General features: G+C 47.9%; 1 protein-coding gene across 1 annotated transcript in view; it reads left to right on the top strand.

Annotated features, from left to right (window-relative positions):
- DRP2 (dystrophin related protein 2) overlaps positions 1-21,300 on the top strand; it is a 74,921-nt gene that overhangs the window by 31,269 nt on the left and 22,352 nt on the right. Inside the window, exons 3-12 of the mRNA XM_084813323.1 lie at positions 2,495-2,628; positions 3,641-3,797; positions 4,766-4,886; positions 6,822-7,090; positions 8,958-9,104; positions 10,028-10,106; positions 16,504-16,564; positions 17,218-17,279; positions 17,696-17,770; positions 20,532-20,733. Coding sequence (XP_084669449.1) covers positions 2,495-2,628; positions 3,641-3,797; positions 4,766-4,886; positions 6,822-7,090; positions 8,958-9,104; positions 10,028-10,106; positions 16,504-16,564; positions 17,218-17,279; positions 17,696-17,770; positions 20,532-20,733 — 1,307 coding nt within the window. The remainder of the gene's footprint in view (positions 1-2,494; positions 2,629-3,640; positions 3,798-4,765; positions 4,887-6,821; positions 7,091-8,957; positions 9,105-10,027; positions 10,107-16,503; positions 16,565-17,217; positions 17,280-17,695; positions 17,771-20,531; positions 20,734-21,300) is intronic.

Below are 21,300 nucleotides of genomic sequence, written 5' to 3' on the forward strand. Positions count from 1 at the left end.
AGCGCATGAGCCAGAACAGAAGCAAAGGAGCAATCCATGCGTAGGGATGGCGGAGAAATCTGCCACGGACTCCAGTGAGGCTGGATTCTAAAGAATCCGGCCCCTTGGAGTCCGTGGCAGAACGGACTACCCCCCCCACCCCCCGAAATGGACCTACCTTGTGTCGGCCGTCCGGTGCGTCCACTGCTGGGCTGCTGCGGCCGCAAATGGCGGCCGGCATGGCGGCTGCCATTTGTGTCCCTACACTAGACCGTGATAGGCTACGTATATATTTACGTACCCTCTCACGGCTAAAGCAGGGACGCAAATGGTGTAGGGGACGCAATATATATATACGTAGCCTATCACGGCCTATATATACGTAAATATGTACTTAGCCTATCACGGCCTAGCATAGGGACGCAAATGGCATCCCCTACGCAGGATGCCATTTGCATCCGCAGCAGCCCGGCAGTGGATGGAGGCCCTGCTGCGGATTGGCCTGGCTGGCGGCTCCACGGACTGGCCGCGGAGCGGAGCTGGCCGGGCAGGATTCTGGGGGGGAGGACCGGATCGCCTCCCCTCCCATCGAGGATTCCGGGGGGAGGACTGGATCGCCTCCCTTCCCCCCGCGAACCCCAGCGGAGCAAGGTAAGTGGGGTTTCGTACACCCCAATGACCATGCAGGAGTGATTAGCCCAGCCAAATTCTGCCCCCTAGTAGTGTAATACTTGCTCTGAAGCCTTGCCCTTTTCGCTCTGTGCATAGAGAGCTGCCCTTTTAGAGTATGTCCATCTGCTCTGACAGCAGTTCTCCAGGGTCTCTCTCATCACTCCCTACCTGATCCTTTTAACTTGAAATGGCCGGGATTGAACCAGGAACTTCTGCATGCAAAGCATGCACTCTGCAGCTGAGCTGTGTATCCACTGCTGCTAAAAAGTGTATTCTTTCGTTGACAACTCTGTCCACTACACTAGTCCATGTGAATGACTGCCACCCTCTCCTCCTCCTCTAATATATTGGTTTTAAAAGCCAAATTAGGCCAGACAGTTAGTAATTAAATGTGCATGTACAGAATGCAAGATGCGCCTTGTTTGAAATTCTGGTTGTAGAATGACAGCTAATGCCATAGCCTTATATTTTGGTTGTTGATGTTAAAAATGCTTAAGGTGCAATCCTATGCATGTTTAGACAGAAAAAAGGCCTACAACTCACAGCATTTCCCAGCCAGCAGTAGGGTTGTAGAATTTTTATCTGCCTAAACATGCATAGGAGTGCACTCTTAATTATTTAAAAACAAGCACATGTCTTAAAATAAATAAAATGTTATTTTTTCATCAGAAAGTTTTCTGCATAAGGACATATATATGCAAAGGTAATAAATTAATCAGCTTAAACCCAGACAATTAATCAACTAAAATATTTTGGATCAAGTGACTCCTCTATTTAATAATGGGTTTTAAAAGCATTTCCAGTAAATCTCCTCCCACCTAGTCTCCCCATGGGAAACAGGGAAACATGAGAATAAAATTCAATCCATTGACTGGGGTCACATGACGCGATAACACATCGTGGGTGACAAGTCACAGTGGGTTGTCCTGTCGTGTGAACCCATGCTGATTCCCACAGGGTGGCTTGTACATGGGCAACAAGCCACCCTAGCAACCCATGGCTTGTTTTAGGGGTTATTGTACTCACGATGAGTTGGCATGTCATCTGAACCTGGCACTGCCAACCCATTATGCAAACCATTCGCAGTAAAAGGGGAGTTCTGAAAATGGGTTGGACCCTAGATCACCCTTAAAATCACTTGCGGGAGACTCAGGGAGGGTGAAAGAGATGGAGGGACCCTCAGGGGACATAAGGATAACTTTGCTAAGGGGCCAATCTGGTCCCCTTCCCCTGCCCAGCCTGTCAGCTGTCAAAGGGTGTCATACTAGCCTATATGCAGCCCCCATCTTGTCAATTACCTTGTTCCCTTTTACAACTGAAACATACAAATCAATTACCCCATCTTGTCAATTACAATTTGTTCCCTTTTACAGCTGAAACGTACAAGACAATAGCAAAGGCATGTCTCCACAATTGTGAAAAACTGACCAATGAAAAAAAATTTACAAAAGCTTTTGTGCACATTCTCGGGGCCGAAAAAATAATAAAATTTCAGCCCCATTTTGCACAAACATTGGGGCACATTTTTGTAAGCTCTAAACACAACCGTGATCGTGGTCGGAGCAGGGAGGGGCAGTTGGCAGCAGATACGCCAGGTTCTGCCACCAAGTCCCCTGGGGAGCTGTCTGGAGGACTGAGGGGGAAGGAGGGGGGAAACAACCCACGGTAAGCCCAATCATCTGTCAGGCTTGCCATGGGTTGTTCTGATGGCAACCACCATTGTGTGGCTTATTTCGCAGGGTGGGTTGTCATGCCGTGCGAACTCACCCATTGTCTTGTGGCTACCGGCTGATCCTTCTTTCCCTCAGTAATGCTGCTTCCTGCTTCCTCTGTTTATGCTCAGGTTAAAACAGCCCAAGATGGCGCTGCGGCATCCTGTGTGAACCAAAAGCCTCCAAACAGCGCCGTTGGGCCACAGATGCCTCTGGAGATGAATCTGTGCTGGAATGAGATTAAAAAGAAATCACACAACCTTCGGTGAGATGCTTAGGAGATACAGGGCAATGTGCCTTGTTTTTCATTTGGTGTGCAGAGCCCAGTGTGACAGATGCTAAAGCAGAGGTAGAAATGCCACGCAGGATTATATATCCCAAAAGCAGAAGCTGCCATCTCTTGCTAGCTCCCTGCAGAAGGAGAATTTTGGCCAATCAGGCCCTTGTTGGTTCCTCACGGCACCTGGTCCAGCTAAGCTGGTGATGCAGCATATAATGAACCCTAAGACCAATAACTCCTTTAGCCTGCGTGGTGGTGCAGGTGGTAAGGTGCTCGGACCCTCCTGCGTCAGTCCCCAGCTTGGTTCTCCTTCCAAATTGTTCTCTCTGGAGAGCTATTAAAGGTACAGAAATGTTATCCTCCTTGGCACCTGGTCACCATGAGCCTTGTTAGTTCCCACATAACACTAATCCATGGTTTATTTAACCCATGGTTTGTTGCCCTTCCCATGGTTTGCCTGACAAGTGATCAAGCCGTGGCTTGTTTTCTCAGTCCCTGGGTTGCTTGTTTCCCTCCTTCACCCAGTCCCTCCTTATATCCCAAATACCTTTGCGGCACTGTAGGTAGTACTGGCATATAGAGAGGGTGATTTTTACGGCTCTTGCCTGCCACCCCTCTAGCCTGGCAAAACAACCCGTGAACAACCCATGGTTCTGGGTTCACACATAATGAGAACCCATGGTTTAAACAGCCCAGAGTTCATAAACAACCATGATAAACATGGTCTGTTAGTGAGGCTGGGTTTGCACAGCCCAGAATTTAAAAGCCTATACCATGGGTTAGAGTTATGTGCGAACTCAGCCATTGCCTTGGCTGAAACATTGCACCAAACCCCTGCTTGTACTACCTACAGATTAGAGGTATCTTCAAGTTTCCAAATGCATCAGCAGGCCAACTGCGCTTTACTGCTCCTTTTATTTTCCATCCTTTTGTGACTTCGCTATTTCCGTAGTCTCAGTCTCCTTTGCCTTCCTTGGTCCCTCCCTTGTTTTCTCAGGGCTCGTCTGGAGGCCTTCTCGGACCACAGTGGCAAGCTGCAGATACCCCTGCAGGAGATCATAGACTGGCTCAGTCAGAAAGATGAGGAGCTCTCTGCCCAGCTGCCACTCCGTGGGGACATCCTCCTGGCGCAGCAGGAGAAGGAGAGGCATGCGGTATGTGCTGTTCCTCCCAGGGCCGGCCCTGTCCTGAGGCAGAGTGTGGCGGCCGTCTCAGGTAGTTGACATTTGGTGTCATGAAAGGGCAGCAAAATGTTCGCTATTAATTTATTATTATTGCATATTTACTGCCAGGGAGAGGTGCTTCTGGGATTTTCTGTGGCGGATTTTCTGGCCCAGGAGCCAAAACCACTTCCCTAGCCAGGGGTACTGTGCCTCTGGACTTGAACAGCAAAATGTTTTGGGCTGACCTTGAGCCTGCCCATTTCAGAATATTGCTTCTGGAGGCCCTGTTTGGGCTAACCATGGAAGGGAATTCCAGAGTCTGTGTGCATCTGTAGAGGAGGACCTGTCCCTTAATAAGCTCTGTCATCACAGGCCCTCGTGTTGGAATACACACATTTAAACTATCTACAATAAAATCACATTCCATGATCTGGGGACCCGTCATGGAGAAGGCCCTGCTTCCAGTCACCCATCTGCCTAACTTCCTTTTATCCCAGTGATGGGTAGGATTTGCTCTGAATCTAATGGATGGCTTTTCAGCCCTTCACTCGCCTTTTCCTTCTCATGAAAAAACAAAAGGTATCCCCTGGGGCAGAGCTTTGGCAACTCATCAGCCCCACTGCCCTGTGTCACTAGCTTGTTGTGTTTACAGTGGCGCATGTAAATTCAGTGAGTCACAGGCCTGGCTCCAGGGTGTGGCATGGCTGGGCATTTGTCAGGGCCCCACGATCAGCAGAGGGCCCACCACCCTAACAATGTGACCATTTTCAATTTTGCACAGAGTTTCCAAGAAGATCAGATGCAGCCTAAGAGAATTCTCAATTTGTATGTCCCACCTTCACCAGGTTAGGGGAGCCAAAAGGGCCCCCAAATCCTGGGATCAGCAATGGTGTGTCATGTGCCAAGGCAACAGCTTTGCAGCTCACTTTAGCTCTCTTGGTTCTCTCTCCTCAACCTAGGCATTTATGGAAGAAGTGAAGTCCCGGGGCCCATACATTTACTCGGTCTTGGAGTCAGCTCAAGCCTTCCTGACTCAGCACCCATTCGAAGAAGTGGAGGACTCAAATCCGGACAGCAAAGGTTTGCAGCTGAGCACATCTTTCACTTTCCGCCCCAACTTGCATTTTCCAACAGCGTTTTTTCCCCTTCCTGCTCAGTCAAAGCCACCAAGGGCTGCCGGGCCAATGGACAGCGTTTATTTAATTGCTTGCTGGCTCTCCAGCCTGCCTTGTTACCTTGGAGAAATCCCATAATCCCTCTGTGCCCTGGATTCTCCATGAGCGTAACAGAGGATAATATACTCCTGACCTTCAGAAGGATATCATAGAGGTGAACCCTGTTTGCAGACGGTGCCCCGAAAGTCGTTTTAAAATGGTGATAAAAAGCTGCACAGGATGGAAAGGAGCATCCCAAGGCAACTGGGAGAGTCATTCAGTTAGAATTCGGAGGTCATTTAGGAAAGAGGAGTTAACTGGAGGACAGTTACAGAAAACAGGAGACTATAAAACAGGGTTGCAGAACTTCAGGCCTGGGGGCCAAATCCAGCCCACCTGGGGTTCCCCGGATGGCCCCACCCTCTTTCCCTGTCCCCACCCTCCTTCTCCAAACACAAATCATTTGGTAGTTTTTTGGCGTTTGAGCAGTTTTTCCCCATTCTCAAAGGTTGGAATGCCTCTCCTAAGGCTTAGTTACTGGCAGTAAGAGATTTATGCTAAAATATGCTAGTGTTTTTTGTTATTTTGGCACCACCCCTTTTCTCTTCGGCCCTACTTACCACTGGAAGGTGGCCTCTGATACCTTCTTCAAAACGGAATTCGGGCCTTGGGCTGAAAGAGGTTCTGCACCCCTGCTATAGAAAGAGAGACTTTTTAGTTGTTCATAGTATCAGGATTTACTGGTACTTACTATAAGTGGGGCCTGTAACAAAATGTTACAGCATGGACTGCTCCTGTTCAGGTAGACAGCCAGCCAGCCATGATTTCTCCAGGATATTCCATTCCATTCCATTCACCCTATAACAGTCAGTCAGCATCCCGTGACCACCAAGCATCCTTAATCCTCACTGGGCTGTTTGGAGGTTTTTCCTCCCATTAGGTTTTGTTTTTTGTACTTCTGCCAATCTTGGAGAGATGCCAGGGACTAAACTTGGGACCTTCTGCATGCAAAGCAGGTGCTCTACCACTAAGATAAGGTCCCTCCCCGCCTCTGTGTCATCCAAGTCTGTCCACCATCAGCAAGAAGGAAGTGTACATATCTGTGGCAGCCTTCCCTGCTACCCTCCAGATGTTTTGGACTACAACTCCCTTCAGGCTTTGCCCACATGGGTGAGGGATGATGGGAGGTGTGGTCCAAAACATCTGGAGGGCACCAGGTTGGGGAAGGCTGACCTGTGGTATCTGTTCTGAGACCACACGGGAGGCATCCCTGTTTCATTTCCTTCTTTGCCCATCTCCTCCTCCCTCCTTATCTTCCTATGATAGCCTTTTCTTTATCCATCTCTTTGCCCATCTTTTCTTTGCCCATCTTTTCTTTCCTATGATGACTTGCCTTTTCTTTGCCCTTTTACTTTGCCCATCTCCTCCTCCCTCCTTATCTTCCTATGATGGCCTTTTCTTTATCCATCTCTTTGCCCATCTTTTCTTTGCCCATCTTTTCTTTCCTATGATGACTTGCCTTTTCTTTGCCCTTTTACTTTGCCCATCTCCTCCTCCCTCCTTATCTTCCTATGATGGCCTTTTCTTTATCCATCTCTTTGCCCATCTTTTCTTTGCCCATCTTTTCTTTCCTATGATGACTTGCCTTTTCTTTGCCCTTTTACTTTGCCCATCTCCTCCTCCCTCCTTATCTTCCTATGCATACTTGCCTTTTCTGCTCTTCCATTTCTCCGCCTCTCCTCTGGCTTCCCGAAGACCATGCTTCTTTCCTCCTCCTGCTCCTGATGAAGTTGCACCTCCTGGTGCTTGACCAGTTGTCCTTACTCAGCTGTCCTCATTCTTGTTGCTGCTCGGTTTCTAGATGTCTCCCCGAGACACCGGATCCAGAACATCAGCCGTTTTGTGTGGAAACAGGCAACCGTGGCTAGTGAGCTATGGGAGAAACTCACCGCGCGCTGCGTTGACCAGCACCGCCACATTGAGAGGACCCTGGAGCAGCTGCTGGAGATCAAGGGCACCATGGAGGAGCTCAGCACCACCCTCAGCCAAGCTGAAAGTGTGCGAGAGACGTGGGAACCTATTGGAGACCTCTTCATCGACTCTTTGCCGGAGCACATCCAGGCCACCAAGGTAGCTTTTGTCTATGGCTTCATCCTGGACTTACCCACATGGCCTAGAAGGGGAGATGGAGACATAGCTGAGTCATGGTGCCTGATAACTGCACAGGAACCCTGTATCTCCATGAGGATACGCAGTCTGTTAGAATGCACAAAGTTGGTAAACAATACAGCCTGCAAGCTTTTGAATTGCACAGAATTCTTCCCCAGATTAGATATTCAAACAACAATTTAAAGGGAGGGAAAATATGTTCTAGAGTGTGGCATGGTTTTCAACTTGTTTCAGTCTTAATATTCCTGTGGACTTAGTTTCTGGATCAGGGCCCTATCATGGGGAGGAGCTTTAACCCTATACCTCCTGCTCTGGGCCTGGTCTGGATCAGCCTACACCATTTCTTTCGATGCAAACTGGAGGGGGGGAAATGTTTTGGCAATGCAATTGCAGGCATCAGACCCCCAATCCAGATCAGACCCACAGGCGGTGGGGGGGGGGGCAATGTAGATGCCTCCCACTGACAATTTATCTAAAACAGGGATACAGCATCTCTTACAGTTGAATTCCATTTCCAAGAAGCTCTCAGGCCACATTCCAGTGGTCGGAACTAGGGATGTTGGAGAAATCCACCATGGAACCAAATGAGTTCAGATTTTCATGAATCCAGACCACGGATTCCGCAGAGGACCAGCTTTTCCCCTGTTGGGCGGATTCTGTGGAGTTGCAGACTGCTTTTCTGACTTGCCTGAATTTTGCACAAATTTAATCGTAGAAAAATATGCCCCCAAAAAATCCAGCCAAAAATGTGCATTTCCCCCATAGCCTAAAGCATGAAAATGCGCATTTGAGAGGAATTTGTGCATTTGCACACTTGCACGTGCACGTTTGTGCAAATTCAGAAACAAAAAATCTGATTCCGTGGATAGGTGGGCAACCAAACAAAAGGTGCCTGACAATCCGCGAAACACAGACAGAACGGATTTTACACAGTCCATATATCCCTAGTTGACATGGTCAGAAATAAGAAAAATACCAGCAAGATATGCTAGAAAGAGGTGGAGCCTGGGGAAGGGGGCATGGCCATCTGAGGAACCCCGAAGGGCTGGACTGGGACCCTAAGTGGGCCAAATTTGGCCCCTGGGCCTGCGGTTCTGAACCCCTGGTGTAAAAGGACCCTTGCACTTAAAGATGGAGCTACATGATTAATGCCATGTGTAGCTTGGCTAAACATCCCATTTCTATAGGTCAGGGGTAGGCAACGTGCAGCTTGCAGGCCCCTGGTCTCACCATTGCCCTTGCCACTGAAGTTGCAGTGATTCTGCCTTGTTTATGGGCAGAACTGGGCTCCTTTGGGGGGCTATCGAGAGCACAGTTCTCCTCAGAAACAGGGCATCACTGATTCTACAGAGAAATGGGAGGGGAGGCATGGGGATGGCTCCTTCATGTGTCCTGTTTCTCTGCAGAATGGGGCTCCTGATGTCCCACCTGTTTGGTGGGCTGTCAGAAGCCCTATTCTGCTGGGTAACAAGGCGTGTGCTCCCTTCCCACCTTCTTTTCAACAGAACCACTGCAAATTCAGCAGTGGTGGCCAAGTCTGGTGGGGGAGGGGAGTGGCCCCTGCAGGGTTCCAAAGTTGCCAATGCAGCCCCCAACCCCCAGACTTTGCCCACCCTTGCTGTAGGCGGTAAAAGGTCTGGATCACATGTTTTTGACTGACCTCTGCCATCAGTTCCAACATCGGTGGTTGGGTTCAGTCAGTCCCCCTTTGCCTGTTTTTCCAGATGATGAAAGAATAAAGCTCATGGATTGTTGGTTTGTTTCTCCCTCCCCTCCTGTCTTTGCTTCCATCCTGCTGCTTTTCCTTTGGGATGGGGTGGCTCTCCAGCTATTCAAAGAGGAGCTCTCCCCTGTGAAGGATGGAGTGAAGCTCATGAATGACCTCGCGCATCAGCTCGCTATCTCCGACGTGCACCTCTCCATGGAGAACTCTCGTGCCCTGGAGCAGATCAACACGCGCTGGAAAGAGCTGCAGGTGAGGAAGGGCCACTGAGACATCTTGGGCAGGGCTGGAAGAAGCTTGGAGCAAAACTCCATCAGGGCACTTCTGCGAGCAGCAGGTAAACCCAACAGGGCTTCCGCCATTGGACCCTTTGCCGGGTTCCCCTCAAACCTAGAGCTGGCCCTGACCTTGAGAACAGGGTTAAGAGAGCCAATTATCAGTTTAGTGGAGGAGTCTGAGCAAAAAGTTGGTCGGGGAAGCTGGGTGGGGAATTCCAAGGAAAAGAGAAATACATTAACACAAAAGGGAACCAAAGGACATTACCTGAATGTCCCTACGTTGACCTCCCAACAAGCAACCATAGCCTTGAACCAAGGAGCAAATTGGGAATTTCCCATTATCCCTCAGGTGCAGAATGGATTACTCCTCCCACTGGCTTTGGAGGCAGGGCTAGGCCAGTGAAGTTGCACTTGGCATCCTTCGGTGGGAGGAGCCTCCCCCCAGTTCCAGACCTGCCTGGTTGTTGTCGTCATGCTGGGATCTCCAGCGTGGTGCCTGTGGACACCGGTGTGCCTGCAGACCCCTCTGTTGGTACCTGGCAGGCTCCCTGCCCCACCTTTATTTCCTAGGGATAAATCCTATGTCCCCTAGACAGCATCTGGGAGACATAAGGTTTTTCAGTTTCCTGGCTCCGAGCTCAAGTGCAGAGCCAGGAAACTGCGCTCCCTCATAGCTGGCACAGAGAGAACCACACCGGCTGCTTCTCTGTGCTCATAAAATGGAGATAGGGAGAAGGGGGTATTCCTGGGGGAAGGGAAGAGACCAGGGCAGCATTCCTATGATCTTTCCTATGGCCGCCCCAGCCTCCTTCCCCCCCACCCCCTGAAGCCTCTGCTAGACGGGCAAAATGCTACACCTTTTCCCCACTTCATCTGATGTTTCCATCCTCCACCTAGTTATCCGTCAACGACCGGCTGAAGCACCTTCAGGACGCCCACCGGGACTTCGGGCCAGGATCGCAGCACTTTCTCTCAAGTATGTGAATGATATTTTTATCTGAAGGGACTGCTGCATGTGTTTCAGGCCTTGACTGAACATGCAGTGGGATGAGATAATAGAATCCTGATACGGTAGAGTAGACAATACCACTGCAGGCTGCAAGAGGGGAGATGCCATTTTGAATGTTCTCCCACATTTTTTTTAAAAATCTCCCTGCAAGTAAAAAAAACATGCACTAGCTCATCAGGGAGAAGAATTTAACCCCACCCACTGCATGCTGAGCTAGTTTTCTATGAGCAAAGACATTAACAGCACTACCCCTTCAAAAATGGTGTTGGTACTGTCCATTCTGCCATCTCATCCCCACCTTATTCTGCTGCATCTGTAGAGCAGGCAGCAGAAACAGGATCACAAGATCTTACCCTCCATTATTTCACAGAAAACAAAAAAATGCTTACCATCATTCCCTCTATTTCTGATTTTCAGGCTAGAGTGCCAAGGCTTACATAGCAAAAACAGCACCAACCCTCACAAGAGGGGAAGTGTCAGCAAGCTTGGCTGAGCCGTGAGGTCTGCAGTAGTACAAAAAAAATCCTGTTGGAAAAGCCCACATAGAAGCCCCCCCCTCCCCGAGGCTAAAATACAACTGTGCATGTCTCCCAACCTGCCTGACTCATCCAGGCCTTGTTGTTGTTTATTCATTCAGTCGCTTCCGACTCTTCGTGACTTCATGGACCAGCCCATGCCAGAGCTTCCTGTCGGCTGTCGCCACCCCCTGCTCCCCCAAGGTCGAGTCTGTCCCCTCCAGAATATCATCCATCCATCTTGCCCTTGGTCAGCCCCCCTTCCTTTTGCCTTCCACTTTCCCTAGCATCAGCATCTTCTCCAGGGTATCCTGTCTTCTCATTATGTGGCCAAAGTACTTCAGTTTTGCCTTTAATATCATCCCCTCAAGTGAACAGTCTGGCTTTCTTTCCTGGAGCATGGACTGGTTTGATCTTCTTGCAGTCCAAGACACTCTCAGAATTTTCCTCCAGCACCACAGTTCAAAAGCATCTATCTTCCTTCGCTCAGCCTTCCTGATGGTCCAGCTCACACAGACATAGGTTACTACAGGGAATACCATTGCTTTAACTATGCGAACCTTTGTTGTCAGTGTGATGTCTCTGCTCTTCACTATTTTATCAAGATTTGTCATTGCTCTCCTCCCAAGAAGTAAACGTCTTCTGATTTCCTGGCTGCAGTCAGCGTCTGCAGTAATCTTCGCGCCTAGAAAGACAAAGTCTGTCACTGCCTCCACGTTTTCTCCCTCTATTTTCCAGTTATCAGTCAAGCTGGTTGCCATAATCTTGGTTTTTTTGAGGTTTAACTGCAACCCAGCTTTTGCACTGTCTTCTTTCACCTTCGTCATGAGGTTCCTCAGCTCCTCCTCGCTTTCAGCCATCAAAGTGGTATCATCTGCATATCGGAGATTGTTAATGTTTCTTCCAGCAATTTTAACTCCAGCCTTGGCTTCATCAAGCCCAGCACGTCACATGATGTGTTCTGCGTACAGGTTGAATAGGTAGGTGAGAGTATACAACCCTGCCATACTCCTTTCCCAATCTTAAACCAGTCCGTTGATCTGTGGTCTGTTCTTACCGTTGCTACTTGGTCGTTATACAGATTCCTCAGGAGGCAGACAAGATGACTTGGTATCCCCATACCACCAAGAACTTGCCACAATTTGTTATGATCCACACAGTCAAAGGCTTTAGAATAGTCAATAAAACGGAAATAGATGTTTTTCTGAAACTCCCTGGCTTTCTCCATTATCCAGCGGATATTGGCAATTTGGTCTCTAGTTCCTCTGCCTTTTCTAAACCCAGCTTGTACATCTGGCAATTCTCGTTCCATGAATTGCTGGAGTCTACCTTGCAAGATCTTGAGCATTACCTTACTGGCATGTGAAATAAGTGCCACTGTTTGATAGTTTGAAAATTCTTTGGTGCTTCCCTTTTTTGGTATGGGGATATAAGTTGATCTTTTCCAATCTGGTGGCCATTCTTGTGTTTTCCAAATTTGCTGGCATATGGCATGCATCACCTTGACAGCATCATCTTGCAAGATTTTAAACAGTTCAGCTGGGATACCGTCATCTCCTGCTGCCTTGTTATTAGCAATGCTTCTTAAGGCCCATTCCACCTCACTCTTCAGGATGTCTGGCTCTAGCTCACTGACCACACCGTCAAATCTATCCCCGATATTATTATCCTTCCTATACAGATCTTCCATATATTCTTTCCACCTTTTCTTGATCTCTTCTGCTTCTGTTAGGTCCTTGCCATCTTTGTTTTTGATCATACCCATTTTTGCCTGGAATTTACCTCCGATGTTTCTAATTTTCTGGAAGAGGTCTCTTGTCCTTCCTATTCTATTATCTTCTTCCGCTTCTGCACATTGCTTGTTTAAAAATAATTCCTTATTTCTTCTGGCTAACCTCTGGAATTTTGCATTTAATTGGGCATATCCCCCCTATCACTGTTGCCTTTTGCTTTCCTTCTTTCTTGGGCTGCTTCCAGTGTCTCAGCAGACAGCCATCTTGTCTTCTTGGTTTTCTTCTTCTTTGGGATGTTTTTTGTTGCCGCCTCTTGAACAATGTTGCGAACTTCTGTCCATAGTTCTTCCGGGACCCTATCTACTAAATCTAGTCCCTTAAATCTATTCTTCACCTCCACTGCATATTCATGAGGAATATTAGTGAGCTCATATCTAACTGATCTGTGGGTCTTCCCTATTCTCTTTAGTCTGATTCTAAATTGTGCAATAAGAAGTTCGTGATCTGAACTACAATCAGCTCCAGGTCTTGTTTTTACCGACTGCATAGATGTCCGCCACCTTTGGCTACAAACGTCAATCTGATTTCAGTGTTGACCGTCTGGTGAAGTCCATGTATAAAGTCGTCTCTTAGGTTGTTGGAAGAGAGTGTTTGTTATGCACAGTGAGTTGCCTTGGCAAAATTCTATCAGCCTATGTCCTGCTTCATTTTGTTCTCCCAGACCATGCTTGCCTGTAATTCCAGGTGTCGTTTGACTACCCACCTTAGCATTCCAGTCTCCTGTAATGAAAATAATATCTTTGTTTGGCGTACTATCCAGTAGGTGCTGCAGATCCTCATAGAACTGATCTACTTCTGCTTTTTCAGCATCTGTGGTTGGGGCGTATATTTGGATCACTGTGATGTTAAATGGCTTACCCTGAATTCGAATTGAGATCATTCTGTCATTTTTTGGATTGTATCCAAGCACTGCTTTAGCCACTTTATTATTAATTATGAAGGCTTCTCCATTTCTTCTGTGGTCCTCCTGTCCACAGTAGTAGATCTGGTGGTCATTTGATGTGAAATGGCCCATTCCAGTCCATTTCAGTTCACTGACACCCAAAATGTCTATATTTAATCTTGACATCTCCCCAATAACCACATCCAATTTGCCCTGGCTCATAGATCTTACATTCCAGGTTCCTATGGTGTGTTGATCCTTAGAACATCGGATTCGTCGTTCACCGCCAGCACCATCGGCTGCTAGCCGTCCTTTCGGCTTTGAGCTAGCTGCGTCATCACATCTGGGGGTAGTTGAACTTATCCTCTGGTCCTCCCCAGTAGCATTTTGACCATCTCCCGACCTGGGAGTCCCATCTTCCAATGGTATACCGACATATCTCTGGTTGTACTGATCCATTTAGTTTTCATGGCAAGAATACTGGGGTGGGTTGCCGTTTCCTTCCCCAGGGATCGTATTTAGTCTGACCTCTCTGCCATGAGCTTCCCGTCTTGGGTGTCCCTTCACGGTTTAGCTCATGACGTCATTGAGGTGCTCAAGCTCCAGCACCACGACAAGGTAACGATCTCCTTTGCTGAAGGAGGCCTTCATCCAGGCCTAATACCATTAAAAAACCAAGGTTCACGTGGAAGTCTTCCAAAACCTATTTTGCAAGCATGATGCAAGATGGAGGGGGCTTCAGCAGTCTTAGCTTGGCAAGAGGGGAGGAAGAGGACAAGGAGGGACATCTTTGAAGGTGCAGACTGGATCAGCTGACAGCCAGCCCAATCCACACCTTCCAAGCTCTCCTGCTCAGACAGGATTCTCTGCCCACTGTGACACAGCCTTCCTGTCTTTGTGTGTTGGGGGCGCCTTTAATCAACATATTTTTGCAGGCAGGTCCCACTTGCATATACCAGTAGCCAGTGATGTAGTGGATCCAGGACTCACCTGGATGTAGCATGGGCAGGTTTTTTATTAGCAGGGACACTGACGTCATCTGCCCCCGCCCCCACAATTCCCTGTTTGGTCTGAGCTTAGCTGCAAACCTCACAGTTAGTGATGTCACGGGTGCCCGACTGGGACTGGGAGCTCATTGCCCCCCCCACCCGTGACCCCCGGACTGCGCCTGCCAAGATGCTGTCCTTGCTCGCACCCTGCTCGCACCCTCCCAGACTCAGCGTGATCCTGTCTGGTGAACACCCGCCATTTTCCCACCTTTGCTGTCTGCGCAAAAAGGAAGTTTTTAAAAATTTGCATATTGTGTGGTTTGGGGCCAGGAAAGCTTAATGTGCACAATATTAGAGGTATAATGCCTCTAATATTGCACATATTAAGCTTTCCTGGCCGTAAACTGCACATATTTAAATATGCACATTTTTAAAAACTTCTTTTTTGCACAGACAACAAAGGCGGGAAAATGGCAGGTGCTCACCAGACAGGATCACGCTGAGTCCGGGCAACTCTCCAAGCTCGTGGGCGGCCCAAGTGTGGGCCTGAGAAGGTGAGCAGGGGGGGCACTTTCGCAGGCACCTGGAGAACCCAAACTGGGGTGGGTTCTCACATCCTTACTCACAGTAGCTGGGCGGAAATGAATTTTCCCAGCAACAGTATACTGCTGCCATTTGCAATGCAAAATATTTTGGGGCGGCTTGTGCTTGATTGAGCAATTGCAACCCAAGAGCTTGACAAAAGACCTGCTCCTGGTGGGAGATGAGAACTGCTGGAACTGGTTTGTTGGTATGGAGCGACACAGCTGCCTGAATGTCGGGACTCTCCTTGGGGTGTGTGGCTTTGGGGACTGCTATGACGTGCTCCTGCACTTCTGACCACTGTTGGTAGTAGTGTATTCGGTTCTACAAGTGCTGCTCCTTATGTAGCCAAAATGGCACCATCAACACATGAGAAGAAGGTGCTGGAAGTATGAAGATCTGTAGTGGGGAAACCAACCAACCGACCAGTGAGGAATGAATATGCTCAGTGGACACGGAGTGCTGGCCAACTGCTGAGAGGGGGGAAACCTGGGAACCTGGGTGGGGAATGAAATGGAGCATCCTGGAAGAAGGCAGCAGTTATGCTTGGTTGGAACCTGAATCAAAGCAGTCCATCCTGCAAAGTGTCCCATTTGTAACAGCTCTGTTCTCAGAGTAAAGGTCAGTTTGTGAGCCACACGGACCCCCCTATTACACCTCGTCAAAGGCCCTCGTGAACATCAGAAGAGCCCTGCTGGTTCAGACCAAAGGGCTACCTAGTCCAGCATTCTGTTCCCACAGTGGCTAACCAGATGCCCCAATGGGAAGCCCACCAGCAGGGCACAAATGTAATAGCACCCTCGTGCTTGAGTTCCCAGCAACTGGTATTCAGAGGCATAGTATCCTTGATGCTGGAGGTACTATATAGCTGTCAGGACTAGTAGCCATTGATTGATATCCTCCATGAATTTGTCTAGTCCCCTTTTAAAGCCATCCAAGATAGTGGCCATCCCCACATCTTGTGCAAGTGAATTCCATAGTTTGACTTCATCGCTATGTTGTGTTCATTTACTCTGCAATAGCTGCATCATCTACTGCAGCCTTCCCCTACCGAGTGCCTTGCACTGGACTACAACTCCCACCATCCCATCCCCAGCCAGCACAATGGCCATATTGACTAAAGATGATGGGAGTTGTGGGCTCTGCATGACACCAGGTTGGGGAAGCCTGATCTACTGATTTGAAATCAAGAAAGTGATTTGAGTAAAGGTCTACTAAAAAAAAAAAACCCACAAGATCTAATTGTACTATGATATTATCAGTGGTTCAAGTATATCTCAGCAATTTGAGAAATGGCAGGCTGAGCACTGCATGGTACCTTCCGATTCATGCGTGTGTGTTCACATGGATGTGTGCTAGACACAGGAGATGCAGGCACACGCAGACCTGCCCGGAGCTGAATCATGCAGTATGACTGCTCGCGCTTGCAAAATATTAACAAGGTGTTCCACAAAACTGGGGGCAAAAGAGAGGCAGAGATTTTTCCAGGACCAAGGATAAGGGGAAAAAGAGTCATTGCTGGTAAATAGCCACAGCCAGATCGTACGTGAGATACATACCAGCTTGTCTTTCAATTGTCTCTTTCCTGCTTTTTCCTTGCAGCCTCAGTCCAGGTCCCCTGGGAACGAGCAATTTCTCCCAATAAAGTCCCATACTACATCAAGTGAGTGTCCAGGCATATCCGGTCTTGTTACCTGTCCATTGTTACTGTTGGCGGTCTTGCATCCCGTTGCCGTATATCTATCTTTCTTACCCACAATTTTTTTTTCCTGTTACAATCACTAAGATTTGCCATGTTCCTCGTGGGACGCTAGAGGAGCCCAGACTCTCCAAGTCATCCGCATTTCTGAATCCTTATGTTGCTTATATTCCAAGCTGGTCTTGCACCCCTCTTGTGCTTTGCTTTCTGCACATCACCAAATTTGAGCATTCAGCCCTGCCCACACCCTCTGCACATCACTGGACTGGTGGGATTTTCCTGGACTTTCCTCCCCCCAATCCCCAGGTCTCAATGAGATGTGCACACTTCCACCTATACACAAGTCTGGAAAATATAGGTATATTTATTTATTTACTATACTTCTATTATATACTTTTAATATACTTTTATTATCTACTTTTATTATTTATTATATACTTTTATTATGCTCATTGAGATGTGCACACTTCCACCTATACACAAGTCTGAAAAATAGAAGCGTATTTCTTCATTATACTTTTAAACTGCACAATAACCCAGGTTATACATAAATAACATGTAAGTATGAGCGGCTACCTCCTGCTTCATGCCTCCCACCCCTGGTTCTTTTTTTTCAGCCACCAGGCACAGACAACGTGCTGGGACCATCCCAAGATGACCGAGTTGTATCAAACCCTAGGTAAGAACAGCTTTAGTACCCTTCCAAGTTCCTACAGGACATACGAGCTAACATACATCAGCATAAAAATCCAAAGAGCCACCATAAAAACAGTAAAAAGCCTTTGAAAACAAAAGAGGTTTTAGAGCCTGTCTAAACAAACCGGGGAGAGTGCTTGGCAGACTTCCCCAAGGAGAAGATTCCCCAGCGGCACTGCCACCACTGGATATGTTATGCCGGCTAAATAGCAGGCGTGGGGAACCTGTGTCTCTCCACATGTGGGAATCCAACTCCCATCAGCCCCAGCCAGTGTGGCCAAGGCTTGGGATGATGGGAGTCATAGTCCAGCAACATCTGGAAGGCCCCATGTTTTCAGTCCCTGCTATACAGGATGCAATTCTATGGTTTCATTTCTCCATCTCTCCCTTTTTTCTCAGCTGACCTGAACAACATCAAGTTTTCTGCTTATCGTACAGCCATGAAATTGCGCCGTGTGCAGAAGGCCTTGCGATGTAAGCCCCAGATTCCTTCCTGCTTCCTGTGCCTCTACAGTCACATTGTCTCCTCCATTGGGAAATAAGTAGGGCCAGTTTGCACCATCTCTCAACTGGAAATGCACTGTACGTCAGCCTTGCCTTCCAGATGTGGTTAGGGCATGCTGGGAGTTGTAATCCAACACATCTGGAGGGCACCAGATTAGGGAAGGCTATTATACACAGAAGAGCAGTATATTCCCACTGAATATAAATATAAACTGATCTTTATTGATATTTATTTGATAAGGGTGCACGCCTGTACACTCAAATTCCACAAAAGAAGGGTGGAAGGATCACAGAAATCTGGCACATCATACATTGAGATTATATGCGTCTGTGCTTGCTTCACATATGAAGGGCATTTCTACATGAGGCTTTTATTGCACGCTTGTGATTGGTCAGTCATGGAAGTTTGCGGGTCCTTTACACAACGTCGTCAACCTCCAGGGTATCTCCCATGCTTTTTTACCTTTATCCCACTTTTTTAAAGATCAGAAGTAATGCAGTAATAAATGAAAATCTGATTTAATGGCTGTGTGAAATTGCGCAGTTGCGCTATAACCACAGTGCCATCTAGCGGCTGTAAAATGAAACATAGAACTCTCTGAGAACTTGCTGAGAAAGACAGTCCCCCCCAAACAGCCCATGTCAGCCTGTGTAAGGAGCCAATCTTAATTCCGCGAAGAATTCAGAAGCAGAAGCCCCAGTAAGTTGCAGGATAAAAGGCCTGGTGTGGTGAAGCCCTATGCCAACGTTCTGGTGAGGAGCTGCCCCATCATGCACACAATATTTCTGGGTCAGAGATTGTGTGAATGAGTTCTCCTTCAGTGGTGGATATTATCAAAGACAGGGTTACTTCTCCCCCTGGTTTCGAGGCAGGGCTATGCAAAGGATGTTGTGCCTGTTGTCCTTCAGTAGGAGACTTCCCTCTACCACCCCACACCCCCAATTCCAGACCTGCTTGTTTCAAGGCCTCAGGGCTTGAACCTTTTTTTTTTCTTGAGGTAGCTACAGGATCCACCATTTGTTTACCTGGTAGTTTATCTGATCTTGATGAAGAAAGCTTCTGCCACAGGTCTGCTGTTATGCAGCCCCATGGAAGAGAGAACCCAGAAGGGAGGTATTGCTCCAAGGCTAGTTTCTAGCAAGGAGGTATAAGCACCCTTTCCTACATGAAGAAGATCAGCCTTCCCCAACCTGGGGCCCTCCAGTTGTTTTGGACTACAGCTCCCAGAATCCCTGACCATTGGCCATGCTGGCTGCAACTTACAGGAGTTGAAGTCGGACTTGATGGTCTTATAGGTCCCTTCCGACCCTACTATTCTATGATAAGTCCAAAACATCTGGACAGGACTAGGTTGGGGAAAGCTGCCTTATATGTCTGATGGTTATCAGTTGGGCTTTTGATTTTTATTCAGGGCAGAGGAAGAGTGGAGGAGGAAGCCCACAGCACTTGTCAGGCTATCGTAAGATGCAGGTCCCAGAAGTGAACAGAAACATTGGGTGCACCCAGACGGGGGGCTCCTAGCGCTCCTAATCCAAATATATTGTGCTGCTATTCTGTCTTTCTCTCCTTAATGCAGGGCTGCAGAACCTCAAGCCTGGGGGCCCAATGTGGCCCTCCCAGAAAACCACACCCCCATCCCTGGGCCCACCCCCTTCCCCCCAACTACCAATAGTTTGGTGGTTTCTGGCTTTTGTGCAATTCCCTTCCCCCCATTCTGAAAGGTTGGTATACCTCTCCTAAGGGTTAGTTACTGCCAGTTACTGGCAGGAAGAACTTTAAGCTAAAATATGCTTCCCCCCGCTCCTCCCCTTTTGCTTTAGTCTCTGCCCACCACTGAAACGCAGCCCTCAAAAGCTTCTCCAGAAGGGAATTTGGCACTCGGGCTGAAAGGGGTTGTGCACCCTTGCTTTAACAGTGTTTGGGTGGTAAGAAAAAAGATGGAAGAAGCAGTGGGAAAGCACGGGAAGACTGCAAACAGAAGACGTCACCGTCTGGAGTCCCCACTGAAGTTCTTTGAATGAGGCAGGACAATTACACAATAAAAGAGAGCCAGTGTGGTGTAGTGGTTAGAATGCTGGACTGGGACTCAGGAGATCCGGGTTCTGGTCCCCACTCGGCCATGAAGCTCACTGGGTGACTTTGGGCCAGTCACTGACCTTCACCCTAACCTACCTCAAAGGGTTGCCGCGAGGATAAAATGGAGAGGAGAGTGACCATGTGAGCTTCCTTGGGTTCCTTGCAAGAGGAAAAAAGGCTGGATATAAATGTAATAATAATACAATAAATAAAAGCCTTGCCTGGAAGCACCCATGTGTCCTACACTTGCTAAGAAACCACAACGTCCATCCTCTCCCCAGAACCATTGTAATTACGAACTGGAAGCTTGAAGCACATGGAACTGATTGCCAAAAGGAAGGGGTGTCCCCTATTCCTCACTTGATATCGTGGAAGGTACCCTTTTTCTGTGCCCTGTACTGTTTTCATGCCTGGCTTTAAGGGGTTTCATGCTTTTTAAATTTTAGTCCTGTTTATCACAAGAGTACACCCCAAAAAACAAAACCTTCCTGGTTTCTTGTGACGGATATGTGGTGGCTCCTTTCTTTCTTTCTTTCTTTCTTTCTTTCTTTCTTTCTTTCTTTCTTTCTTTCTTTCTTTCTTTTTCTTCCTTGCTTTCATCTTCCACAACGTTCCATTTGTGTTTTTGTCCTCCCTTGTCTCTGGGCCACACAGTGGACATGGTGACGCTACCAACAGCCTTGGAGGTCTTCAGTGAACACGAGCTGCAGCCCAGCGACCACGTGATGGACGTGGTGGAGGTGATCCACTGCTTGACCGCTCTGTACGAGCGGCTTGAGGAGGAACGAGGCATCCTAGTGAACGTCCCCCTCTGTGTCGACATGACCCTCAATTGGCTGCTCAACGTTTTTGACAGGTATTTGTACAAGCATCCATACCAATGAGTTCCCATGTATGTTCCTGTCAGGGTTCCCCTGAGCAATTTCTTAAGGATCTCTTGCCTCCTTAAGAGTCCCACCTGCCTTCTTTTACCTTCCCCATTCCAATAATGCGAGGTTTAGCCTGTAGACATGGTGTGACTGACACTCTAGATGCAGGGTTTAACCACAACAGTTTACTGATAAATAAAAACAAGCAGCTCAGAACTAACAGTATTTACACAATAGAGCTGAGTGATACAAAATGCATTAATCTTTGTAAACTGCCCAGAGAGCTTCAGCTATTGGGTGGTATAGAAATGATGATGATGAAAATAAAAGTTGCAAAACCCAAGTACCTGCCCTGGCTGTAATTAGACTTCTCTAGGCTGCGTCTTCCTGCTCCCACTTCAGGCTCTGGTTTCCCCGACTCTGCTCTTACTGGCTGTCTCGTGCTCTATATATACCCTCCTCCCTCAAAACCAAAAGTACTGTTTCAAACCTGAAGAAATGAAACCTAACTAGGGAAATGAAACTTCTCCTCTCAGGGATAACCCCTCCAAACA

This window comes from Heloderma suspectum, chromosome 9 (genome assembly GCF_057233095.1).
Source record: "Heloderma suspectum isolate Gila_16-S chromosome 9, 16-S_ref, whole genome shotgun sequence".
Lineage (NCBI taxonomy): Eukaryota > Metazoa > Chordata > Lepidosauria > Squamata > Helodermatidae > Heloderma > Heloderma suspectum.